At 40.5% G+C, this 21,703-nt stretch overlaps 1 protein-coding gene across 2 annotated transcripts in view; it reads left to right on the top strand.

Moving 5' to 3' along the window:
- The first annotated feature begins 1,982 nt into the window (after positions 1–1,982).
- Positions 1,983–21,703, top strand: part of fbxo33 (F-box protein 33) — a 42,487-nt gene continuing 22,766 nt past the window's right edge. For both annotated transcript variants that reach the window (XM_084044917.1, XM_084044916.1), the window contains exons 1-3: positions 1,983–2,658; positions 14,824–14,934; positions 19,462–19,622. In XM_084044917.1, the coding sequence (XP_083901043.1) occupies positions 2,102–2,658; positions 14,824–14,934; positions 19,462–19,622 (829 nt within the window). In that variant the 5' untranslated portion in view covers positions 1,983–2,101. The remainder of the gene's footprint in view (positions 2,659–14,823; positions 14,935–19,461; positions 19,623–21,703) is intronic.

The raw sequence follows: 21,703 nt of genomic DNA on the forward strand, positions 1-21,703 counted from the left end.
TGTCAGGTTTTGACCCACAGTGTGTGAGGATAAAGTGAAAGTTTCCACTGTTTACCAGTGGTGTAAAGTAACTGCATAAGGTAGTGTACTGCATAAGGCAGTGTACTGCATAAGGTAGTGTACTGCCCAGGATATGAAATGGATTCATTGATTGAATACTTTATTAACATTTTGCAAATAGTACAGTGGTATGAATCATACAATGATGCTACAAAAGGCCCATTTCCATTGTGAGCCTATGTATTCAGTTAATCAACTGCAGTGTTATGGCTGTAAACTGAAAACAAACATGGGAAAAGCATAATTATCTAAAGTGACAGTAATGGTAAAATGGTATCATCAACTTCATGTTAAAGCGTATGGCCATTTCATGAGACCATGATCTCATAATGAACATTAGTGATGATGATGACCAATTATATTAAGATAGCCTATAGGTTTGAAAATGTGGGCAGAAAATTATGGGACTAGTCAGGCATTGTTATGAATAGCAGATGGTCATAATGCATTGCTTTTTGCTGCATTTTGACATTGTAGATCTGCTATTTCTTTTTCTTTTTTTTTAATCTTTGAAAGGTTTATTGACATGCTCAAAATATGGATGCCAGCTTGAAATCAGGAGAAAGAAAATCAGAGGTACTCTTAACAGCTTGAAGGAAAATGCGTTCCAAAATAAAGTTCACGTGTTATTTGGTCCCATTTCTTTCTTTTTTATTTATTTACCCCTTTCCAGTGGTGGAAAGTAACTAAGTACATTTACTGAAGTACTGTACTTAAGTACAATTTTGAGGTATTTGTACTTTACTTGAGTATTTCCAATTTCCAATAATTTTACTTCTACTCCACTGCATCTCAGAGGCAAATATTGTACTTTTACTCCACTACAATTATTTGAAAACTTTAGTTACTAGTTACTTTTCAGATATAAATCATGATGAAACATACATTAACCACTTTAGCCCTATTTTATACATAGGCTATTTGAAAGGATATTTTCAAATATTTAGTACTACTTTTTGTACTTTAAGTACATTTTGATGCCAATAATTTTGTACCTTTACTCAAGTACATTTTTAATTCTGGACTTTTACTAACAGAGTATTTTTTATTTTTTATTTTTGTAACAGAGTATTTTTATAGTGCAGTATTGGTACTTTTACTTAAGTAAAGAATTTGACTTTTTCCACCACTGCCCCTGTCCCTTTTTGCTGCACAGATCACAGATCACAGCAGCGCCTTCCCGCGGCGCATGGTGGTATGGCAAAAATACCAGTGATTTGGACCGAACCAAATGACTAGAAACATAAATAATCAATAAGAGACATTTATCCACATCAACATGACCGAGGATCACTTCCTCACATCGCAGAGAGGATGAAATTGCCGAAATGAATCAATGATGAATGTCGTTTGGTTGTGAATGCCATATTCACCACCCCCCCCCCTGGCCATAAGAAGAAGTGGTATGGTCCTGGTAGTATTGAAGTCAGGCTGCTCAGCAGGGTTGCCAAGTCTGCTCACTTTAAGCGCCTTTGGGCTTTTCTCTAGTTGATTTTTTTGGGCTTGTTTCAGTTTAACCACTTTAAAGTTTTTAAACCGACCTAAAAGCTCGCGATGCGACGCCTTGTTTAGCTTAGATTGGCTATTTTCAAAATATCTCGATGTTTTATATATATTTTTTGTTTAATGTTACACAAATGTCGTATTGGGGGGGTTCCCTGGCACAAAATATTTTCAGATGGGGAGTACGTGGTCAAATACATATTAATTTGGGGGGGGGGGGGGGGGTCCTTGATATAAAAACAATGTTTGAGAATCACTAGTCTAAAACGACAACAAATGTGTGACTGGCCCGCTTACTTATTTTAGGCTTGTTTTCATAAGCCCGGTTGGCTCGTTTCTCTCGCACAACCTGGCAACGCGGTCACTGAAGTCAGGCAGCTCAGACGCTGCGTGTGTTTTTATTGTCGTTGAAGGAGAAGCAGCAGCAGAAGAAGAAGAAGAGAAACATATTAAACCAGGACTTTATTTCTCCCGTCATTAAACCGCTGTATATTCCAGCATCATTCAACAGGGACACAAACATCTCATCCTCTCCTCCATGGCTCTGTGTGGAGGTGGAGGAGGTCTGTGTGGAGGTGGAGGAGGTGTGATGGCGCTGCCCAGCGAGCTGATCGTCCACATCTTCTCCTTCCTCTCCGACCGGGACAAGCTGCGGGCCTCGTCCGTCTGCTCCCTGTGGAGGGACTGCCTCTTCTACCCGGCCCTGTGGACACAGCTCAAACTCAGGGTGGGAGGAGGAGGAGGTGGTGGTAGTTCCACTGGAGGAGGCTCCTCCGTAGGTGGAGGTGCTGAAGACTCCCCGAGGCTGGAGTTCCTCATGCGGAAGTTCGGCTCGTTCGTGCGGGAGCTGCAGCTGGAGCTGAGCCCGGCGGAGGGCTCCCTCAGCCCGCTGCAGCAGAGGCCGGAGCACCGGGTGCCTGGCGGGGGTGGAGGAGGGACCACCGGGACCCCTGCTAGTGGGACCACCGGAGGGACCAGCAGCGGCTCCCCGGCCGTCCCCTCCCCGCCGTGCAGGCTCTCTGCTCGGGGTCAGGACGCCATGGACACATACCTGGGTCAGGTGCTGGTGGTGCTGAGCAGCATCAGGAACAACAGGTTATTATTATTATTATTATTATTATTCTGTTATTATTATTATTGCATTTAAATGTCTTTATATAAATAAGCCTCTGGAAAAAGGTCCTTAAAGCAGTGCTTCTCAAACTTTATCGTGCCTAAGGTCCCCTAAATATGTATGTATGTATGTATGTATGTATGTATGTATGTATGTATGTATGTATGTGTGTGTGTGTGTATATTTGTGTGTATATATTTGGCCGCGGACCCCCTCATCTGAAAATGTTTTGTGCCAGGGAGAGAGGGACCCCCCCAGAAGAGAAGATTTGTGTTCATAAATTCAAAATGATCCAAAAAATGTCCAAAACATTTTAACCAATTGAGACCTGAAGCCGATTCTACATGTCTCCTAAATCTCAACAGTTTTCTGAAAAACCTATGTTTCTATATCAGTGGTGATCAATCTTTTTCATGTCAAGGACCCCCACAATTATGTTATTTGCCGCGGACCCCATCAAAATAATTTGTTCCAGGGACCCCCCAGAAGCAAAGACTTGAGTTAAAAGTGTTTGCTTAAAAAATATATATATTCAGAAGATTTGCACACATTTTCACGATTTTTGAATAGCCCAAAGTGTAAAATAATGACACAGTTCCAGGTCGTAATGGGTTAAATATATATATAATAATATTTCCAAAAATAAAAGATCTAGTGACACGCTGAGAGCTTGTAGATCTGCTATTTTTGAATAGGCAACATATAAATGGATTAAGTGGTTAAGATGATTGTGATGCTATATTAACCACTTTTTCTGGGGACCCCCCCAAAAGGACCCCTGGGGGTCCCCGGACCCCACTTAGAGAACCAATGCCCCTAAAGGTCTTTAATATAAATGTCACATTTTTAAATAAATATCCATAAAAGTTTCAAATTCCCCCTCTTTGCATTTTCCCCCAAATGTTTTCTCATACTAGGACATTCTAGCCATAGATCTACAAGCTCACAGAGCAATGCATCGTGAGCTTGTAGATCAGCCCCCCCCCCCCTCCTCCCCCAGAATGTCATTTCCATAACATTTTAATTAATTAATTATCCATAAATGCTGCTAATGTTTACGTTATAGTTGGTGCGTAGCTGCTATGCTATGCTAAAGCTACAGCCACCTTAGCATAGCATGGCTAAGCTAAGCTAGCTATAAACAACAGTTACATAACGGGGTCGTGTCTCCAGCAACACTGGTTCCCAAACTGTGGGTGGGGACCTATTTGTGGGTCACGAATACATATCTTCAGTAAAAAAAAAAAGTCATTATTTTCCAATTTCTTTTTACAATTATTTCAAAGGATTTAACCCCCCCCCCCCAAAAAAAAGAAAAAAATAATAATTATGAATTAAAAACAAATTCAGACTTTTCAAAATAATTTCATAAATGAATACCAAAAATCCAAAGAAATTCCATACATTTGAAAACAAATGTTTAAGAAGTAGGGAACATAGCAGATCTACAAGCTCGTGAGCAGCTTGTAGATCGGCTATTTTTTACAATAATTTGGGTCCCGGGCAAATAATGTCTTAATTTCTCTTTTTTGGTCTCGAGCAAAACAATTTGTGAACCCCTGGTATAGCAGGCATTCTAACATGAACCTTTATGTATGTTTATGTACAGTATGTATTAAAACATAGCAGATGTCAGCGCTAATGAGCTTGTAGATCTGCTATTTTTGAAAAAAAAAAAATCTTTGAATATAAATTTGTTTTAAAGGAAAATGTTTAACTCAAATCTTTGCTTCTGGGTGGGGGTCCCTGGAACAACATATGTTCAGATGGGGGTCCGTGGGCCAAATACATATCATTTTGGAGGTCCTTGACATGAAAAAGTTTGAGAACCACTGATATTATAACAACACATACGTTCTTTCAAAACACTTTTAGGATTTAGAAGACATTTGTAGAAACCCCCCAGAAGCAAATATTTGAGTTACAAATGTTTGCTTAAAGAATATATATATATTCAAAGATTTGCACAAATGGTTTATGATTTTTCAAAAAATAGCAGATCTACAAGCTCATAGCGCGGCACTCGGTGCCGCGCTATGAGCTTGTAGATCTGCTATTTTTGAATAGCCAACGTATAAGATAATGGTCAAGGTGGTTAAAATCTAAAACGACAGGTGCTTTCCCCGTCTCTCTTTTTGGTCTGGAGCAAAAGCGTTTGTTGAAGCCCCTGGTTAGGCATGCTGACATGAAGCTTATTATGTACGTTTATGTACAGTATGTGTGAAATACTGGATGTTTACATGAATATACTGTGCGTCATGATGATGTAACTGCGTTTATATTATTATTATGGTGTTTTTACTGTAGCTGGCCATCCATCCTGTAAGGTTATTAATGTAATCTCTATGTGAAGTATTCTATTGTAAACGATGGCATTCAAGGAGCTTCCCTATTATATTTGATATTTGCAATATATGCATAAACTATATGCTTAAAATATATGCATAAACTTTTTACTCCACTATAATTATTTGAAAACTTTACTTACTAGTTACTTCGTAGATTTTGATTATTATTACAAAACATACAATATATATTAACACACTCACACACACACACACTCACACACATTTGGCCTTTTGAAAATAGACGATCTACAAGATCTGCTATTTTCAAAAGATTTGTATGTTTCATACCGAAACGGGACATTCTGCTAAATGACTACTTTATTACTTTTCTCACTTTTAAGTACATTTTGAATTTTTGATACCAATACTGTGGACTTGTAACTTGTAACAGGCTATTTCTACAATAGGGTATTTCTGCTTTTACTTAAAAAAAAAATGAGTACTTCTTCCATCACCGCTCTGCTCTCTATGAAGTATTCAATTGTAAAAAAAAAATAGCATTCAAGGAGCTCCTCTATTATATATATTTATTATATATTTCTGGGTCTGTTTGGATTGGAAGCCTCCCCTGCCACGGCTGTTTAGTGACGTTTGGGACTGTGTGTGTGTGTGTGTGTGTGTGAAGTCAAATAAGCCTGCCTGCGTTTTTTCTTTTGTATACACCCCCCCCCCCCCCCCCACAGTGTAGCTAGGCTATGTTGTTGCATTGGTTTTCATAGCAGCGGTGCATCATCAACAATGCAGCTCTAGCATGTCCCTGGAGAGAGAATGCTGCTTGGTTGGGCTTCCAACTGCTGATATCAGCATTTCAAGCTCTTGATATGCATGTTTTTTCTCCCCTGTTGTGTCATATAACACAGTGGTTCTCAAGCCCCCCCCCCCACCCCCCCAAAAAACATGTTTGAACTGGGGACCCCCAACCCTGATAAGCACTTGAATTGTAGAAGTTGAGGCATTACATTTAGTTTGACTCGGTTCCCACAGATACATTTTGTGAAAACAGCCGATCTACAAGCTCACAACGCCTCCCGTTGCGAGGCGTTGCGAAGCTTGTAGATCGGCTGTTTTCACAATGTTTTGCCTCTTTCTTAAATCATTTGACAATTTGCCCAATGCCTGTCCAGTTTTTATATTATAGTCTGTTGATTACTTTTGATGCAGTAATTGTCTTTAGTTTTTTATTTTATCTTATTTTAACCCATTAAGACCTGGAACGCATCTGTGTCACTTTAGATTTCTTTGGCTATTCAAAAATAGCAGATATACAAGCTCATAGCGCGGCACCGAGTGCCGCGCTATGAGCTTGTAGATCTGCTATTTTTGAAAAATCTTGAGATTTGTTTTTGTTTTTTGATTTTTTTCAAAAAAACGTTAGGATTTAGAAAACATTTTTAAGAATCGCTTCAGGTCTTAATGGGTTAAAAGGTCTTAAAAGTCCTTAAATTGTCACCGACCCACAGGTTGAGAACCACTGATATAACATAACATGTCCGTTACAGTTTGTGTTCCTGTCTCATGGACTTTTATTGGGCTGGGGGAAAATGGCATCTCTACACAGCATTTAGGTTTGTTAAAGTGTAGAACTCTCTCTCACACACACACACACACACACACACACACACACACACACACACACACACACACACACACACACACACAGCCCTTCTCCTAGGTTCTTTCTAGGATTGTGATGGTGTGTGTGTACATTGTTGTAAAGCGTGGCACCCTTCCAGAACCATGTGGCTCTGCTACTGTCTCCCTTACTGCTGACTGAGAGAGGGTGAAATCTGTACCATCATCATCAGGGGTTCTCTGACCCATTCACACCCAGAACGCATCTGTGGAACCACTTTAACCATTATTTTCCTATACTCTGGCTATTCAAAAATAGCAGATCTACAAGCTCATAGCGCGGCACTCTGTGCCACCCACTCAACCCAGAAACGCATATATGTGTCGCTTTTAGCCATAACCATTATTTTATACTTTGGGCTATATTCAAAAATAGCAGATATACAATTATATTTTTAAAGGGAACATTTTTGACTCCTATCTTTGCTTTTGGAGGTCCCTGGAACAACATATTTTACAAATGTTTGCTTTTTAAAGAATATATATTCAAAGATTTGCACAAATGTTCAAGATCTTTCAAAAATAGCAGATCTACAAGCTCATAGCGCGGCACTCGGTGCCGCGCTATGAGCTTGTAGATCTGCTATTTTTGAATAGCCAAAGAAATCTAGAATTACACAGATACTTTCGCGGTGTAAATAAGTTGATAATGCTTAGCTTTCAGCCCAGAGATGAAAGGAGAAATTCAGTTTTTTCACATCATAGACTAAAAGGCTTGTTTACCTCAAGGCCTGTACTAATTATTACATCATCGCCCCAATCACAATTATTTGAGCTAACTGCAATTATTTTTGCATGATTGTTAGAATAATTCTTTGCATTAATAAGTTCTGAATCAATGGAAACAATTTCTTTTAACAATTATGCAAACGTAATTGTGATTAGATGAAATGATTATAATATCTGTATAAAAAAACAGCTGGATGAACTCGAGAAGAAATGTCATATCTCTATCATTGTTTCCACGCTCCTTTAACTGCTTTCAACCTGATGTCCCTTAAGGGCAATACTTTTTACTGTACTCTACAGTCATGTCGTGATGTGACGCGTTGTGAGCTTGTAGATTTTATATTTGAGCTATCTTTGAAAAAAAGTTTTGAAAGTGTAACATTATTAGCACTTGGGGTGCCAGAGTTTTATTAAAAAAGTGTACGTTGAGTGCCTGGATTTTTAACAATTTAACCTTTTTCAAGTAGTCACAAAATATTTTCAGTGATCACGTCCTCACGGTGATACCCTCATTACACACATAGAGGTCTCGTACAATCGGGGGAAAAAAAATTAAAAACATTCGGTAATCCGTTCCATAGTTGCAGCCAGTTGAAAATAGTCAAAAATACATTGTAAAAAAAGAAGTACACAGGAGCAGAGATACAGGCTTTTGAAGTCATAAGTTAACCAGGAAGTGGATTAAAGTCTAAATCTTCGAAAAATCATATCTCCTGGTGCTGTGAAGGGGAAAAAACAACAACATATATATACGGTTTTGGCACTCGACGTCAGTTTTTGAAAAGAAGTAATATATACGGTTTTGGCACCCAATGTGTTAAGGATGCGGTCATCGTAGATTATTTGTTTTGATTATTAGTAGGCCTACCTGTCATTGCCAAGTCATTTATTTGTATATTCAAGTTATTTGTCTTACCGGTGTCTGTCTTGTGCCATGTTAGTTTACAAAGCCGTACAGAAATGTAAGTTTTTATTAACATGTTCCATTCAGCAGTGCAACAAACAGGTCAGAATCACTTTCCTAACCTGGTTTGTTTCTAACAGCACTAGAAACAGAGTTTCACACACTGTGCTCTGGTCTCTAGTAAGTTTTTCAGACCAAGGACCCCCTAGCTGAGAGAGAGATGAAGCAGGCCAGGGACCCCCATGACTTTCTCATAGATCCCATATAGTTTTATTGTTTGACAGCACGATCATCAGTGTATTTTGGATTCATGTGTATTTTCAGACATGTAACCACTTACACCATCAATACCTTGTAAACCTGACCTTTCACACTGTACTTGGTCTGCTCTTTTTTCCCTCTACACCAAACTTCTTTGCCCGAAAATAGCAGATCTACAAGCTCACAACGCCTCGCAGCGCGAGGCGTTGTGAGCTTGTAGATCTGCTATTTTCGGCTAAAGTTCTCCTCAGAATATGGATAGGGTTCAAGTGGTTAATGTAAAAAAGAAAAAAAGTACTCAAAGATTTGGCGGACCCCCTGTAGTAACTCTGAGGACCCCCTAGGGGGCCCGGACCCCCTGTTGAAGACCCCTGCTGTAGACGCATAGGGAGCTTGGGTTCACATTAAAGTAAAGTCCCTAGTTGATAGTTATACTAACCTTTTATTATATAATGTATATATACAATATATAATACTAAACCTGAGGTGGCTCTGTACTGTCTTGGACCGTTTTTTCTAGTCCTTCTGTCCACACAAAACCTCTTGTCCAAAAATAGCAGATCTACAAGCTCACAAGGCGTCACATTTGTGACGCGTTGTGATCTTGTAGATCTGCTATTTGTGGCTAATTTGGTGGGTGGAATATAATGGCTGTGCATCGTCCTCCTCCTACTTATCATCACTAAATGAATGAATGCAGATCCTGAAAAAGGTTGTAGGTTCATTATGGTTATGTCTGTGTACAGGAACATACCAAGTTGTTCTTGGACATTGTGCTGCAGCATAGAAACGCTGACGAACAAGTTATGGCAGAAGTACTTTTGTAGTTGTAGAGACCAGCAGTACTTTTCGGAAAAGGCTTTTTAGATCATTCATTATTGGCAAATGCATGCAGACAGCTGTACTGTTGTCGTGTGTGTGTGTGTGTGTGTGTGTGTGTGTGTGTGTGTGTGTGTGTGTGTGTGTGTGTGTGTGTGTGTGTGTGTGTGTGCGTGTGCGTGTGCGTTCACACATGACACTTCAGTGTGACCCGGAATTTGCCATCAGATTCCAATAATTAAGCCCAGAAAAAGCTCATGATACTTAATAATAGCACACAGCACACACACATATGTACTGATCACTCTGATCAGCTAACAGTTAATTTCCAAAAAGTAGGTAGGCAATTTGATTTACGCAATACACGCCCACACAGTCATATTTATTTAGCATTTTAGTCATCGGAAATGTTTTAGTTTTTGTCCAGTTTTAGTCGACTAAATCTACAGATGATTTAGTCGACTAAAATGTATTGTGGCGGTCCCTTGATGGAGTCGTAATGGCCGATTTTACACTTGGTTGCATGCCGAAAATAGCCGATCTTCAAGCTCACGATGCATCGCAGCACGACACGTTGTGAGCTTGTAGATCGGCTATTTTCAGATCGTAACACCCGAGCGCAACCAAACATAAAATGACTTGTCTTTTAGTTCTGCTGGATCTCTTCTCCACTCGTCCCTCACTAACATTTTTAATCTAGTTTTTATTTGTTGACGAAATTGTCAATATATTTAGTCTTAGCTTTAGTCATCGTAGCTTAGTTTTTATTTCGTTTTTATTCAGTTTTCGCCAGTGGGAAAAAAGGTAGTCGACAAACTCAACACTGCACCCTGCGATCCCAATATGTCATTATTGGGTAGGTTGTACCAGAGTGTTGTTTGTAAAGTGTGTAATTACCTGTCCACAGCTTGCAACATGCAGCCTGTCTATGACGCACGACTGATGCAAAGCTCCAGGCAGTGGTGGAAAGAATACTCAGATTTGTTACTTAAGTAAAAGTATCAATACTGCAATGTAGAAATACTGTTACAAGTAAAAGTCCGGAATTCAAAATTTACTTGAGGGTAAGTACAAAAGTATTGGCTTCAAAATATACTTAAAAGTAAGCATATCTAAAAAAAAAGTACTAGTAAAAGTAAAAGTACTAAAATGTTTGAAAATAGCAGATCTACAAGCTCACAACACGTCGCATCGCGACGCGTTGTGAGCTTGTAGATCGGCTATTTTCAAATAGCCTTTCTAATAGCCTAAAATATCATAATTCTAACAGTTCTACAGAACAATGAAGTGATATAATAATAATTCTATATTCACTTCTGACACTTTGTTTGCTGCAAAATGGTCAGGAGAATAGAAACGCTTTCCCACTGGTGGAAAGTAACTAAGTACATTTATTAAAGTACTGTACTTGAGTATAATTTTGAGGTATTTGAACTTTACTTGAGTATTTCCAATTTCCAGCTGAAAATAGACGATCTACAGGCCCACAAGTTGTGAGCTTGTAGATCTGCTATCTTCAAAGCACAACACCCGAGCAACCAAACATAAAATTACTTTTTTTTTTTTTTAAGATCTACTGGATCTCTTCTCCACTAGATTCCTCGTTACGTTTTAGTCTAGTTTTTATTTGTTGACGAAATTGTCAATATATTTAGTTTTAGTTTTAGTCATCGTAGCTTAGTTTTTATTTCGTTCTTATTTAGTTTTCGTCAGTGAAAAAAGGTAGACGGACATTTTTCGTCACAGTTTTAGTCGAGGAAATCAACATGGTTAGAAGGAGGAGGTTGACCACATGTGTGACAGACAGGCAGGCAGACAGACAGGGTGGGTCATGTTTCAAATTGCGTCCACACCTCACTGAGATGTGAACTCTGTGTGGCAGCCTGGCACGCACGCCACGCCACCTGGGCATGTGGTCTGGCTCATCAGAGCTGACATGAGAGCACATGTGCACACACACACACACACACACACACACACACACACACACACACACACACACACACACACACACACACACACACACACACACCTCTGACGGTTGAGGGTGATTTATACTTGGAACAGCGTTGTTGAACCCAGCCCTGCTTTACTCTAATCCACTTCTTGTTGTATTAATAATAATAATAGTCTTTATTATTGTTTGTCCCCAAAGGGATGATTGTCTTCACAGTCTGTTCAACAACGACAACAAAAAACACATGCAGCCCACTGTCACACATGTCCCCACTATAAACACACAGAAAAAAAGAAAGAAATCCTATCAAGACGACTGTTTGTTCAACCCATTAAGATCTACCTACTGCATGCATTTCATGGGCCTGGGTAGGTCAACCCGGCCTGGCGGAGATGTGCCCTGTGGTGCGCAGCAGCACAACAACAGGTGAACGCAATTAACTTCAATCAGGAGCTGCGCAGCACATCTCAAAATGTTTTGTTCCAGGGACCCCCCAGAAGCAAAGATTTGAGTTACAGATGTCCGCTTAGAAAATATAGATATTCAAAGATCTGCACACATTTTCCACGATTTAACCCATTTTGGGCGTGAACCCCTATTTGTAACGATACCTTTCAGGACGGGAACCCCTTTTGGGGTTCATGTTGCTATGTACAGTATGTAGCAACATACATTTGTTGTAATTTTTAGCGGCGCTAGCCGGTATAGAGCGGATCCTGCTCTATACCTGACTTTGTCCGTGTTCACCGTCAACGTTCTGATTGGTCAGACCCGTCAACGCTCTGATTGGTCAGACCCGTCAACGCTCTGATTGGCCAGACCCGTCAACGCTCTGATTGGTCAGACCCGTCAACGCTCTGATTGGTCAGACCCGTCAACAAAGTGATTGGTCAAGCTTCACGTGACACATGGCTATAAACACATTATAAACACATATCGATGACAAAATGTATCAAAGGCGCCGCTACCTTCACACATGGTGTGATTTTTTTAATGAGTATTTGAAGTTTTTCAGAAAACTTAGGTCAGGATTTAGAAGGCGTTTTTAGAATGGGCCTCAGGTTACTAGAGACCAGAGCACAGTGTGTGTGTGTGTGGGTTAAAAAAATAGCAAATTGTTTTGAATAGCCAAAGAAATATTAAAATGACACAGATGCGTTCCCGGTCTTAAAGGGGTTAATGCTGTGATGGCTGTGGGGACAGAACTCCTGCTAAAAAAACAAACCTTTTCCCACTTCAAGGTTCTGTATCTTGGTCCAGATGGCATGAGTCTGAAGTGGCCATACAGGGGATGATGGTTGATTTGTTATTGTTGTAAGTGCTAAGCATGTGATGGCCTTACTGTTCATAATCATATCTGTGGGGTGTGTGTGTGTGTGTGTGTGTGTGTGTGTGTGTGTGTGTGTGTGTGTGTGTGTGTGTGTGTGTGTGTGTGTGTGTGTGTGTGTGTGTGTGTGTGTGTGTGTGTGTGTGTGTGTGTGTGTGTGTGTGTGTGTGTGTGTGCGCGTGAAGTCCCATAATGGTGGAACAAGCTTGGACAGCTCATGCTTAAGGCCTGTCACAATTATTATGTAATCACCTGATCGCTAATTATTTGCATAATTGTTTCCATGTTGAAAAGTGTTCATATGTTGATTGTTCAGAAATACTGGAAAGCCAAATGTAAATGTACTGTAATTCTTACTTCTATGTTCAAGGCCACGCAAACGTAATTATTCGTATAAAAATGAATGAATGGTCGACTAAGATGTCATGATTGTGACAGTCCTGTCTATACGTGAACAGTGTAGAACCCAACCCTGGACTGTCTGCTAAACTAATACACTCTGTGTGTCTGTGTGTGTGTGTGTGTTAAAGGTACACAACCTACGGCAGTGGTGACATAGTGTGTGTGTGTGTGTGTGTGTGTGTGTGTGTGTGTGTGTGTGTGTGTGTGTGTGTGTGTGTGTGTCTAGGTAGGTACACAACCTACGGCAGTGGTGACATAGTGTGTGTGTGTGTGTGTGTGTGTGTTGGTGGTGTCATAGTGCTAAACAAATGTTGACTGAAGGGATGGATGACAGGGAAACCTGCTTTTTCTGTCTGCTCTGTCGACCCATAAAAATGGGTCCCGACCCACTGTTTGGGAACCGCTGCCTTAAACCTAACCTCAAAACCACACCCACCTGGGCGAAACACCAAAGAAAGAGGGAGACCTGTTCTGTCTTTGGATTGAGCTCACTTCCTTTCAGAAAAATACTCTTAGGATACCTCTTTATTTATTTATTTTGAAATAAAATAAGTACTGTATTATAGGTTTGCTTTTTTCTTATGTTTCTAAGCCTCTATGTGTTCCTCTACTGTATAGAAACATGTTTCTAAGCCTCTATGTGTTCCTCTACTGTATAGAAACATGTTTCTAAGCCTCTATGTGTTCCTCTACTGTATAGAAACATGTTTCTAAGCCTCTATGTGTTCCTCTACTGTATAGAAACATGTTTCTAAGCCTCTATGTGTTCCTCTACTGTATAGAAACATGTTTCTAAGCCTCTATGTGTTCCTCTACTGTATAGAAACATGTTTCTAAGCCTCTATGTGTTCCTCTACTGTATAGAAACATGTTTCTAATCCTCTGTGTGTTCCTCTACTGTATAGAAACATGTTTCTAATCCTCTATGTGTTCCTCTACTGTATAGAAACATGTTTCTAAGCCTCTATGTGTTCCTCTACTGTATAGAAACATGTTTCTAATCCTCTGTGTGTTCCTCTCCTGTATAGAAACATGTTTCTAAGCCTCTATGTGTTCCTCTACTGTATAGAAACATGTTTCTAAGCCTCTGTGTGTTCCTCTACTGTATAGAAACATGTTTCTAATCCTCTATGTGTTCCTCTACTGTATAGAAACATGTTTCTAATCCTCTATGTGTTCCTCTACTGTATAGAAACATGTTTCTAAGCCTCTATGTGTTCCTCTACTGTATAGAAACATGTTTCTAAGCCTCTATGTGTTCCTATCCTGTATAGAAACATGTTTCTAAGCCTCTGTGTGTTCCTCTACTGTATAGAAACATGTTTCTAAGCCTCTATGTGTTCCTCTACTGTATAGAAACATGTTTCTAAGCCTCTGTGTGTTCCTCTACTGTACAGAAACATGTTTCTAATCCTCTGTGTGTTCCTCTCCTGTATAGAAACATGTTTCTAAGCCTCTGTGTGTTCCTCTACTGTATAGAAACATGTTTCTAATCCTCTATGTGTTCCTCTACTGTATAGAAACATGTTTCTAATCCTCTATGTGTTCCTCTACTGTATAGAAACATGTTTCTAATCCTCTATGTGTTCCTCTACTGTACAGAAACATGTTTCTAAGCCTCTGTGTGTTCCTCTACTGTATAGAAACATGTTTCTAAGCCTCTGTGTGTTCCTCTACTGTATAGAAACATGTTTCTAAGCCTCTGTGTGTTCCTCTACTGTATAGAAACATGTTTCTAAGCCTCTGTGTGTTTCCTCTCTCGTACAGAAACCTTCAGAAGTTGAGTTTGTATGGAGACACCTGTGTGCTTCAGGAGGAGGGCCTGATGGACAGCTCCTGTCTGGACCAGATCCACCAAGGAGACAAGAAGATTAAAGAGTAAGAGCTTCATGAACACCATCCACACCATGTCTGTTCTCCAGACTCCACCTCACCTCAGCCACCGTAGCACTTGACCTAGCCTTGACAACCATGCAGACTCACCTAAAGGTGAAAATGTCATTTAGATCACTGGTTCTCAAACTTTTTCATGCCAGGGACCTCCAAATTGACACTTATTAGCCCGCGGACCCCCATTTGAAAAGATAAGCCGGGGACCCCCATAAGAGAAGATTTTGTATGGCTTTCTAGTAGTGATTCTCAACCATTTTAATTTCAAGGACCCCCAGTTTGACATGCATTAGCCTACGGACCCCCATTTAATGGCATTTATATCTCAGGGACCCCAATTCATATTGTAAAATCAATAACTCTGAGTGTACAAATGGAACCAAATGGACCCGTTAGGGTCCATTTGGTTCCATTTGTACACTCTCAGAGTTACAGACCCATAAGGGTCCATTTGGTTCCTATCCATCATTTAGCTGGGGACCCCCTGGAACCCCCTTAAGTACCCCTGGGGGTTCCCGGACCCCACTTTGAGAACCAATGATTTAGATAGCATGTTATTTAGACTGATGCTAGAGTCTGGGTTTACCTGTGATCCTAGTTTACTGAGGCACGACACTCTCTCTGCATTTGATGTAGGGCTGCCAACCGATATTCCATATTTGTGAGTATTCCTTCAAATATTAAAAATAAAAGAACCTTCGACTATATATAACTAATTAAGGTTCGAATTTAAAAAGATAATAATAATAATAATCTGCCGCATAAGACTCTGGGCGCACGTAACCTTAAACGGCGGCTGGTCTCGCGAGATCACAGAGCCGACAGTCAGAGGCAGAATGGAGAAGTCTCCCCTCAAGGCTTTACTTAATCGTACGACGGTGCCGCGTGCAAACGCAAGCCCACAATGCGTCGTTGATGCAACGCGTGGGCTTGTAGATCAGCTGTGTTTGCCACACGACAGCGTCATACACAGCGAAGAAAACATCAGCTGCCTCGCTGCCTGCTTGTAACACACAGACTTCACACTGACCGTGACAGCAGACGCACACAGTCGCCTTGGAGTCGGGAGGCTTTTGACTTGCAGTTGCTCAGTATTAGAAAACACACACGTTTTCTCACACAATGTCACTTTAATTGATTAAAAAATGTTAACAGGTCAAAGCCGAAACGGGCGATTCATTTGGTAGTGAAGGCAGACGGTTTACAACCAGACTCGACCAGCGATGCATGGATTCTTGTCCCTCACGTTAAAACTCCCTCCGTGTCACATTTCTCTTGTAGCCTAATACCTTCATTTGAAAACAAATACATGGGTATGATTATAATTTCCCGTTTCATGTCGAGGTAAAGATTGTTCCAACGTTCATCACAGCACAATTGGAGCGATGCGTGTCCGTTCTCCAGATAAGTCCCGGGCTTGTATCTAAACTTTAGATACAAGCCCGGGACTTATCTGGTTTAGATTCTAAACCATACAGCTTTATTAAAATCAGGCTATAGAATAAAATAAGTATGAATCATTCATTTGATCTCGCAAGAGAGCCCATTTCTCAGCACCAACCGCGGCCCGACGCATATAGAGAAAGAAATAGACTTCTGCTGTGTTTAATTAAGTTTTACTGCATACAATATTTTATATTAGATAAAATAAAATATAAAAATAATATACATTCGAAATGTGTGGGTTGGAATGGATGGAACCCACGCTGTGTTTAAAAAGGAATATTCAAAAGTCATTTTTGGCCAATTCTGGCAGCACTAATGTGATGCGTGTGTTTACCGTGCTTATTGTAAGTCGCTCTGTATAAAGCACGTCTGCTAACTGTCTAAACGGTAAATATTTCTCAAAGTGACGTCGGTCGAGGGACCCCCTGGGGTCCTTGAGGGGGGGTTCCAGGGGGTCCTCAGCTAAATGAGTTGCCATAGCATCAAACTCGGTTTTAACCACTTTAACTCTATATACATTGGCTGTTAGAAAATAGCAGATCTACAAGCGGTTAGTTAGGGCTAGTGGTCAAGATGTTTGGCTTTAGTGTCACCTTCATATGCAGGGCCCGGGGGACCAACAGGTTTGAATCCGGGGCGCGTGCGTGCGTGCGTGCGTGCGTGCGTGCGTGCGTGCGTGCGTGCGTGCGTGCGTGCGTGCGTGCGTGTGTGTGTTTCACTCACACACATTCACACACATTCGCACAGGAAACCATGCAGGGCACCATCCTTGAATGTGGGGGGAAAAAAAACATGATCTGGAGAGACAGACGGTTTCATGAACCGTGAAAAACAAGAGTTCTTTCATAGAACAGAAGCTCTTTCATAGTTCAAGGTCTTCTTCCGGAAGAGACAGTGAGACAGTAAAGGAAGAGACAGTGAGACAGTAAAGGAAGAGACAGTGAGACAGTAAAGGAAGAGACAGTGAGACAGTAAAGGAAGAGACAGTGAGACAGTAAAGGAAGGAGACAGAAGCTGTGTTTAACCCTCTAAGACCCAGCGATGCTTTTTGGCAACAATTATATTTTATAAAGAAAGGAGTTTAAATAATTTGTTTTTCTGTTATTGTTTAATTTTTTCACCTCTAAATCCTCATTGGGTCCTATTGTTTAGTCTTACAATGCCATTGGCCAGGATATTTGCATATAAATACCCCCCACAGAGCCAGGAATCATCACAACTTGAAAAAGCTCCGGGTCTTAGAGGGTTAAGGAATTAAGACCTAGAACGCATCTGTGCCATTTTAAGATTTCTCTGGCTATTCAAAAATGGCAGATATACAAGCTCGAGCTTACAAGCTTGTAGATCTGCAATTTCTTTGAAAAATCTGTGAAAAATCTGTGAAAATCTTTGAATATACATTGTTTTAAAGTGAACATTTGTTACTCAAATCTTTTCTTCTGGGAGTCCCTGGAACAACATATTTTGAGATGGGGGTCCGTGGCCAAACGCATATAATTTTTGGGGGTCCTTGACATGAAAAAAGGTTTAAGAACCGCTGATATTATAGCAACATACGTTTTTTCAAAAAAACTGACAGACATTTGTAGAATACCCAGAAGCAAAGATTTGAGTTAAAAAATTATACATTCAAAGATTTGCACAAATTTTCACGATTTTTCAAAAATAGCAGATCTACAAGCTCATAGAGCGGCACTCGGTGGCGCTCTATGAGCTTGTAGATCTGCTATTTTTGAATAGCCCAAAGTATAAAATAATGGTTATAGATAAAAATATCTAAAATGACACAGATGCCTTCCCGGATTGAATGGGTTAAGGAATGGGAAAACACTTTTGTTTTGTTTTTTAAAACTCAAGAGAAGATTTCCATCAAAAGTCTAAATAGGAAAGTTGACTCTTGAAACGGTGAAAAGAGAATTCAAAGAAGAGAACCAATAGATTCATCCTACCCCACTCTGCTGATTCAGCACCACAGTGCCCCCTGCTGACCAATTCATGTACCTGTCATTTACCCTTCAACATGGATAAAAGTTGGGCTGCAAACAGTTAAATCCAACTAATCCGTTTAATCGGTTATAAAACATCATCGATAATTGGATAAAATAATTGAGCCTTATTTTGGGCGTGTCCATTTTAATGGAAAAAAGTTTCTAAATAAATGTGAAAATAGTTCAGTGTTGAGATCTGTTGAAATCACATCACAAGTCTGATAGCCTTTTTAGTTTTTATTGTTGTCTTGTTTTTCCACAGATGTACAGAATGTCATTTAGATGGCATGTTGTTCAGACAGATACAGGGTTCATTGTTTAGCTGGTATCCTATAGTTTTAAATGTACAGATATGTTATAAAAATGTTTTCTGTTTATGTGACTATGTACCTTGTTTGTTGACTTAGAGTTCATGTTTACTCTGCTTACTCCCATCTCACACTTGTAAGCAGAGGTGAAAGTAACTAAATACATTTACTCAAGTACTGTACTTAACTCATTGAGTGCAATTCACGTGTTTTACCGCTATGGTGCAACGTGCCAATCACGTGTTTCACCTGTTTTTCAAGAATCCAAGATATCATTATCTGAAGATTTGCAGCTCCATCCACTCCTTGTTTAACTTATAACTGAAAAAGGCTGTATCTCGCTTCCTAAGCACCTTTTTTTTTACTTTGAAAAAAATCTCTGGCACTGGGACAACATAGCCAGAAATAATTCTGGCACTCAGTGAGTTAATTAATTTTTTAGGTCTTTCCAATTTTCAATACTTTTACTTCTACTCCACTACATCTCAGAGGAAAATATTGTACTTTTACTCCACGGCGTTGTGAGCTGCTATTTTTTGGCTAAAGTTCTCCTCAGAAAAAGGATGTTAGGGTTCAAGTGGTTCAGGTAAAAAAAAAAAATCATCACACAAAGATTTGGCGGACCCCCTGTAGTAACTCTGAGAACCCCCTAAGGGTCCCGGACCCCCTGCTGAAGACCCCTGATATAGCGTATTCTACATGCCTAAATAACAAATGGTTTTACTGACAAATATAACCATAATCATGTCATAATAATGTTTTCTGTTCCCCAGAATCCAGCAGCTGTTCATGGACCTCCTGACCAACAGCAGACAGATGAGATGGTTGTCCTGTAGCTTCATGCTGGGTCTGCTAACTCCATGCTCCCTGGCCTGCCTGTCTAACCCCTCTGCTGAGAGCCTGCAGCACCTCAGTCTACTGGACCACCAGCTAGGTACTGTCTGTCTGTCTGCCTGTCTGTCTGTCTGTCTGTCTGTCTGTCTGTCTGTCTGTCTGTCTGTCTGTCTGTCTGTCTGTCTGCCTGTCTAACCCCTCTGCTGAGAGCCTGTATCACCTCTGCTGCACCACCAGCTAGGTACCTGTCTGTCTGCGTGAATTAAAGTTTTCAGTCGCAATGACTGATTTCAGTCATTTGGATTCCATAGAAGAGCACTGCGAAAACAGACGATCTACAAGCTCTCAATGCATTGAGAGCTTGTAGATCGGCTGTTTGTGGTTGTTATTATTCGTAGCATTTGTAGTGGTCAAACTAGCAATATGTTCAGAGGCATTTTACTAAACATTTGAACTCATTGTTAAGCGATTCTGAGCTGTGTGTTGTTGGGATGCTAGTTGGCTTGTTATTTTAGTGGGGGTTTTTATTACTTTTTTGTCAGGCATTCATTGTGGGATGAGAGACCAGAACCTCACTCACCATTATGGTAAAGTTCATGTCAGATTTACTATCAGACACTAGTTAATTTACCTAACCCTAAACCCCTAGCCCTAACTCCTATTGTTCATTTACCTAACCGATAACCCGGAAAAGACGCACCGTGATTGGCCAGTAGTCAACGTGCTGTGAGCGCTGTGATTGGCCAGTAGTCACTTTGAGTCTCAATTTGCCTACGCTAAAATGACGGCCGCGATACGAGTTGCTCCAACGAACTGCAGAGGCCAATGAGGTATCTAGGTTTCTATATCTATGGCGTTGTATACCAGTCTTTTTGTGCCCATCATGGCACACATACTGGGCAAGTCAAAATATCAAGGCACATGTCTGATCTACAAGCTCACAACTCTGCAGAATCTGCACCGTTTGCAGAGTGCCCTGGCAGTGACGTCATGGTGCGCACTGCGTTCAGTTGATTTATGAACGCTCACTGAAAACAACACACACCTTGTCTGTGGAGGAGGGTGTGATGTGTTGTTGTTGCTTTGCTCCTCCGTGCCTGTCCTCAGTGTTTGTGTGTGTTTGTCCAAACTGTGTAGGATAATTGTGTTCTTGATTATTAGGCATAAAGAGATTACGGTACATAAAACCTTGTAGGGAGAAGATTTCGTTTTTTACTGAAAAACAAATAAACAGATCTGGAATACACAGAGTTCATAGACTCAAGATTTCTAGTAACAAGACAACTCAAGAGATTAAGAAGTTTCCATATCATTATGGCCTCATAGCATAATTGCCTACATAATGTTTTGGCCAAATTGACATTTCTGCCTAAAGGGCCATTCCCACTGAGCACTATAACTATACAATATACTGCTGCTTCATTTAAGCAATATTACATGAGAGGTTGTGCTTTACCGTCATTATTGGCACGCCAGTGATGCGGTCAGGAACGAGGCGGAGCCGAGTTCCGCAAGCATCACTGAAGTGCCAATAATGTAGGTACGCGTTGTGAACTTGTAGATCGGCTATTTTCGCCGTGCGATACCTTCGTACGATAAAATATAACATACACTGGACTGTTAACGAAATGGGAGTAATTTTACTTTAACACAGGAGGATATTTATACAGTATGGATGTTACCATTGAAATGAAGCACACTTTATTTATTTTGCATAGCTGTTTGTTCTCCGGTGGCGGCGGTGGGTCAGGCTACTGTCTGTTTGTTTTCCTACCGTTGGACAGCGTGACGTCACAGTACAGCTGTGCCATATATGGTCTAATCAGGTGCTGACTGCAGTGCGGAGTGATTTATTAATGTGATTAGGCCCGTGCTATCATGCTGGTTTGAAGCACGGCTAGATAGCTATTTCAACCAATCAGATTGCTTGGTCGGAACTACCTGTTGTATAACCTGCCTTATTGCCTTTGTCCTCAGCCTCCTCCTCATCAGAATGCTTGTTACATCCCAAAAATGAGATCAGATAAACATGACTTAGGCAACATGAGTGTTCTCTTTTTTGCCTAAATCAATTATTAATTTCTTCTGTCCTGAAAACCTTCAAAATATGACTTAGGCCAGGGGTCTTCAACGTTTTCAGGCCAAGGCCCCCTAGCTGAGAGAGAGATGAAGCAGGGACCC

This window comes from Gymnoscopelus microlampas (genome assembly GCF_963454915.1).
Source record: "Gymnoscopelus microlampas genome assembly, chromosome: 20".
Lineage (NCBI taxonomy): Eukaryota > Metazoa > Chordata > Actinopteri > Myctophiformes > Myctophidae > Gymnoscopelus > Gymnoscopelus microlampas.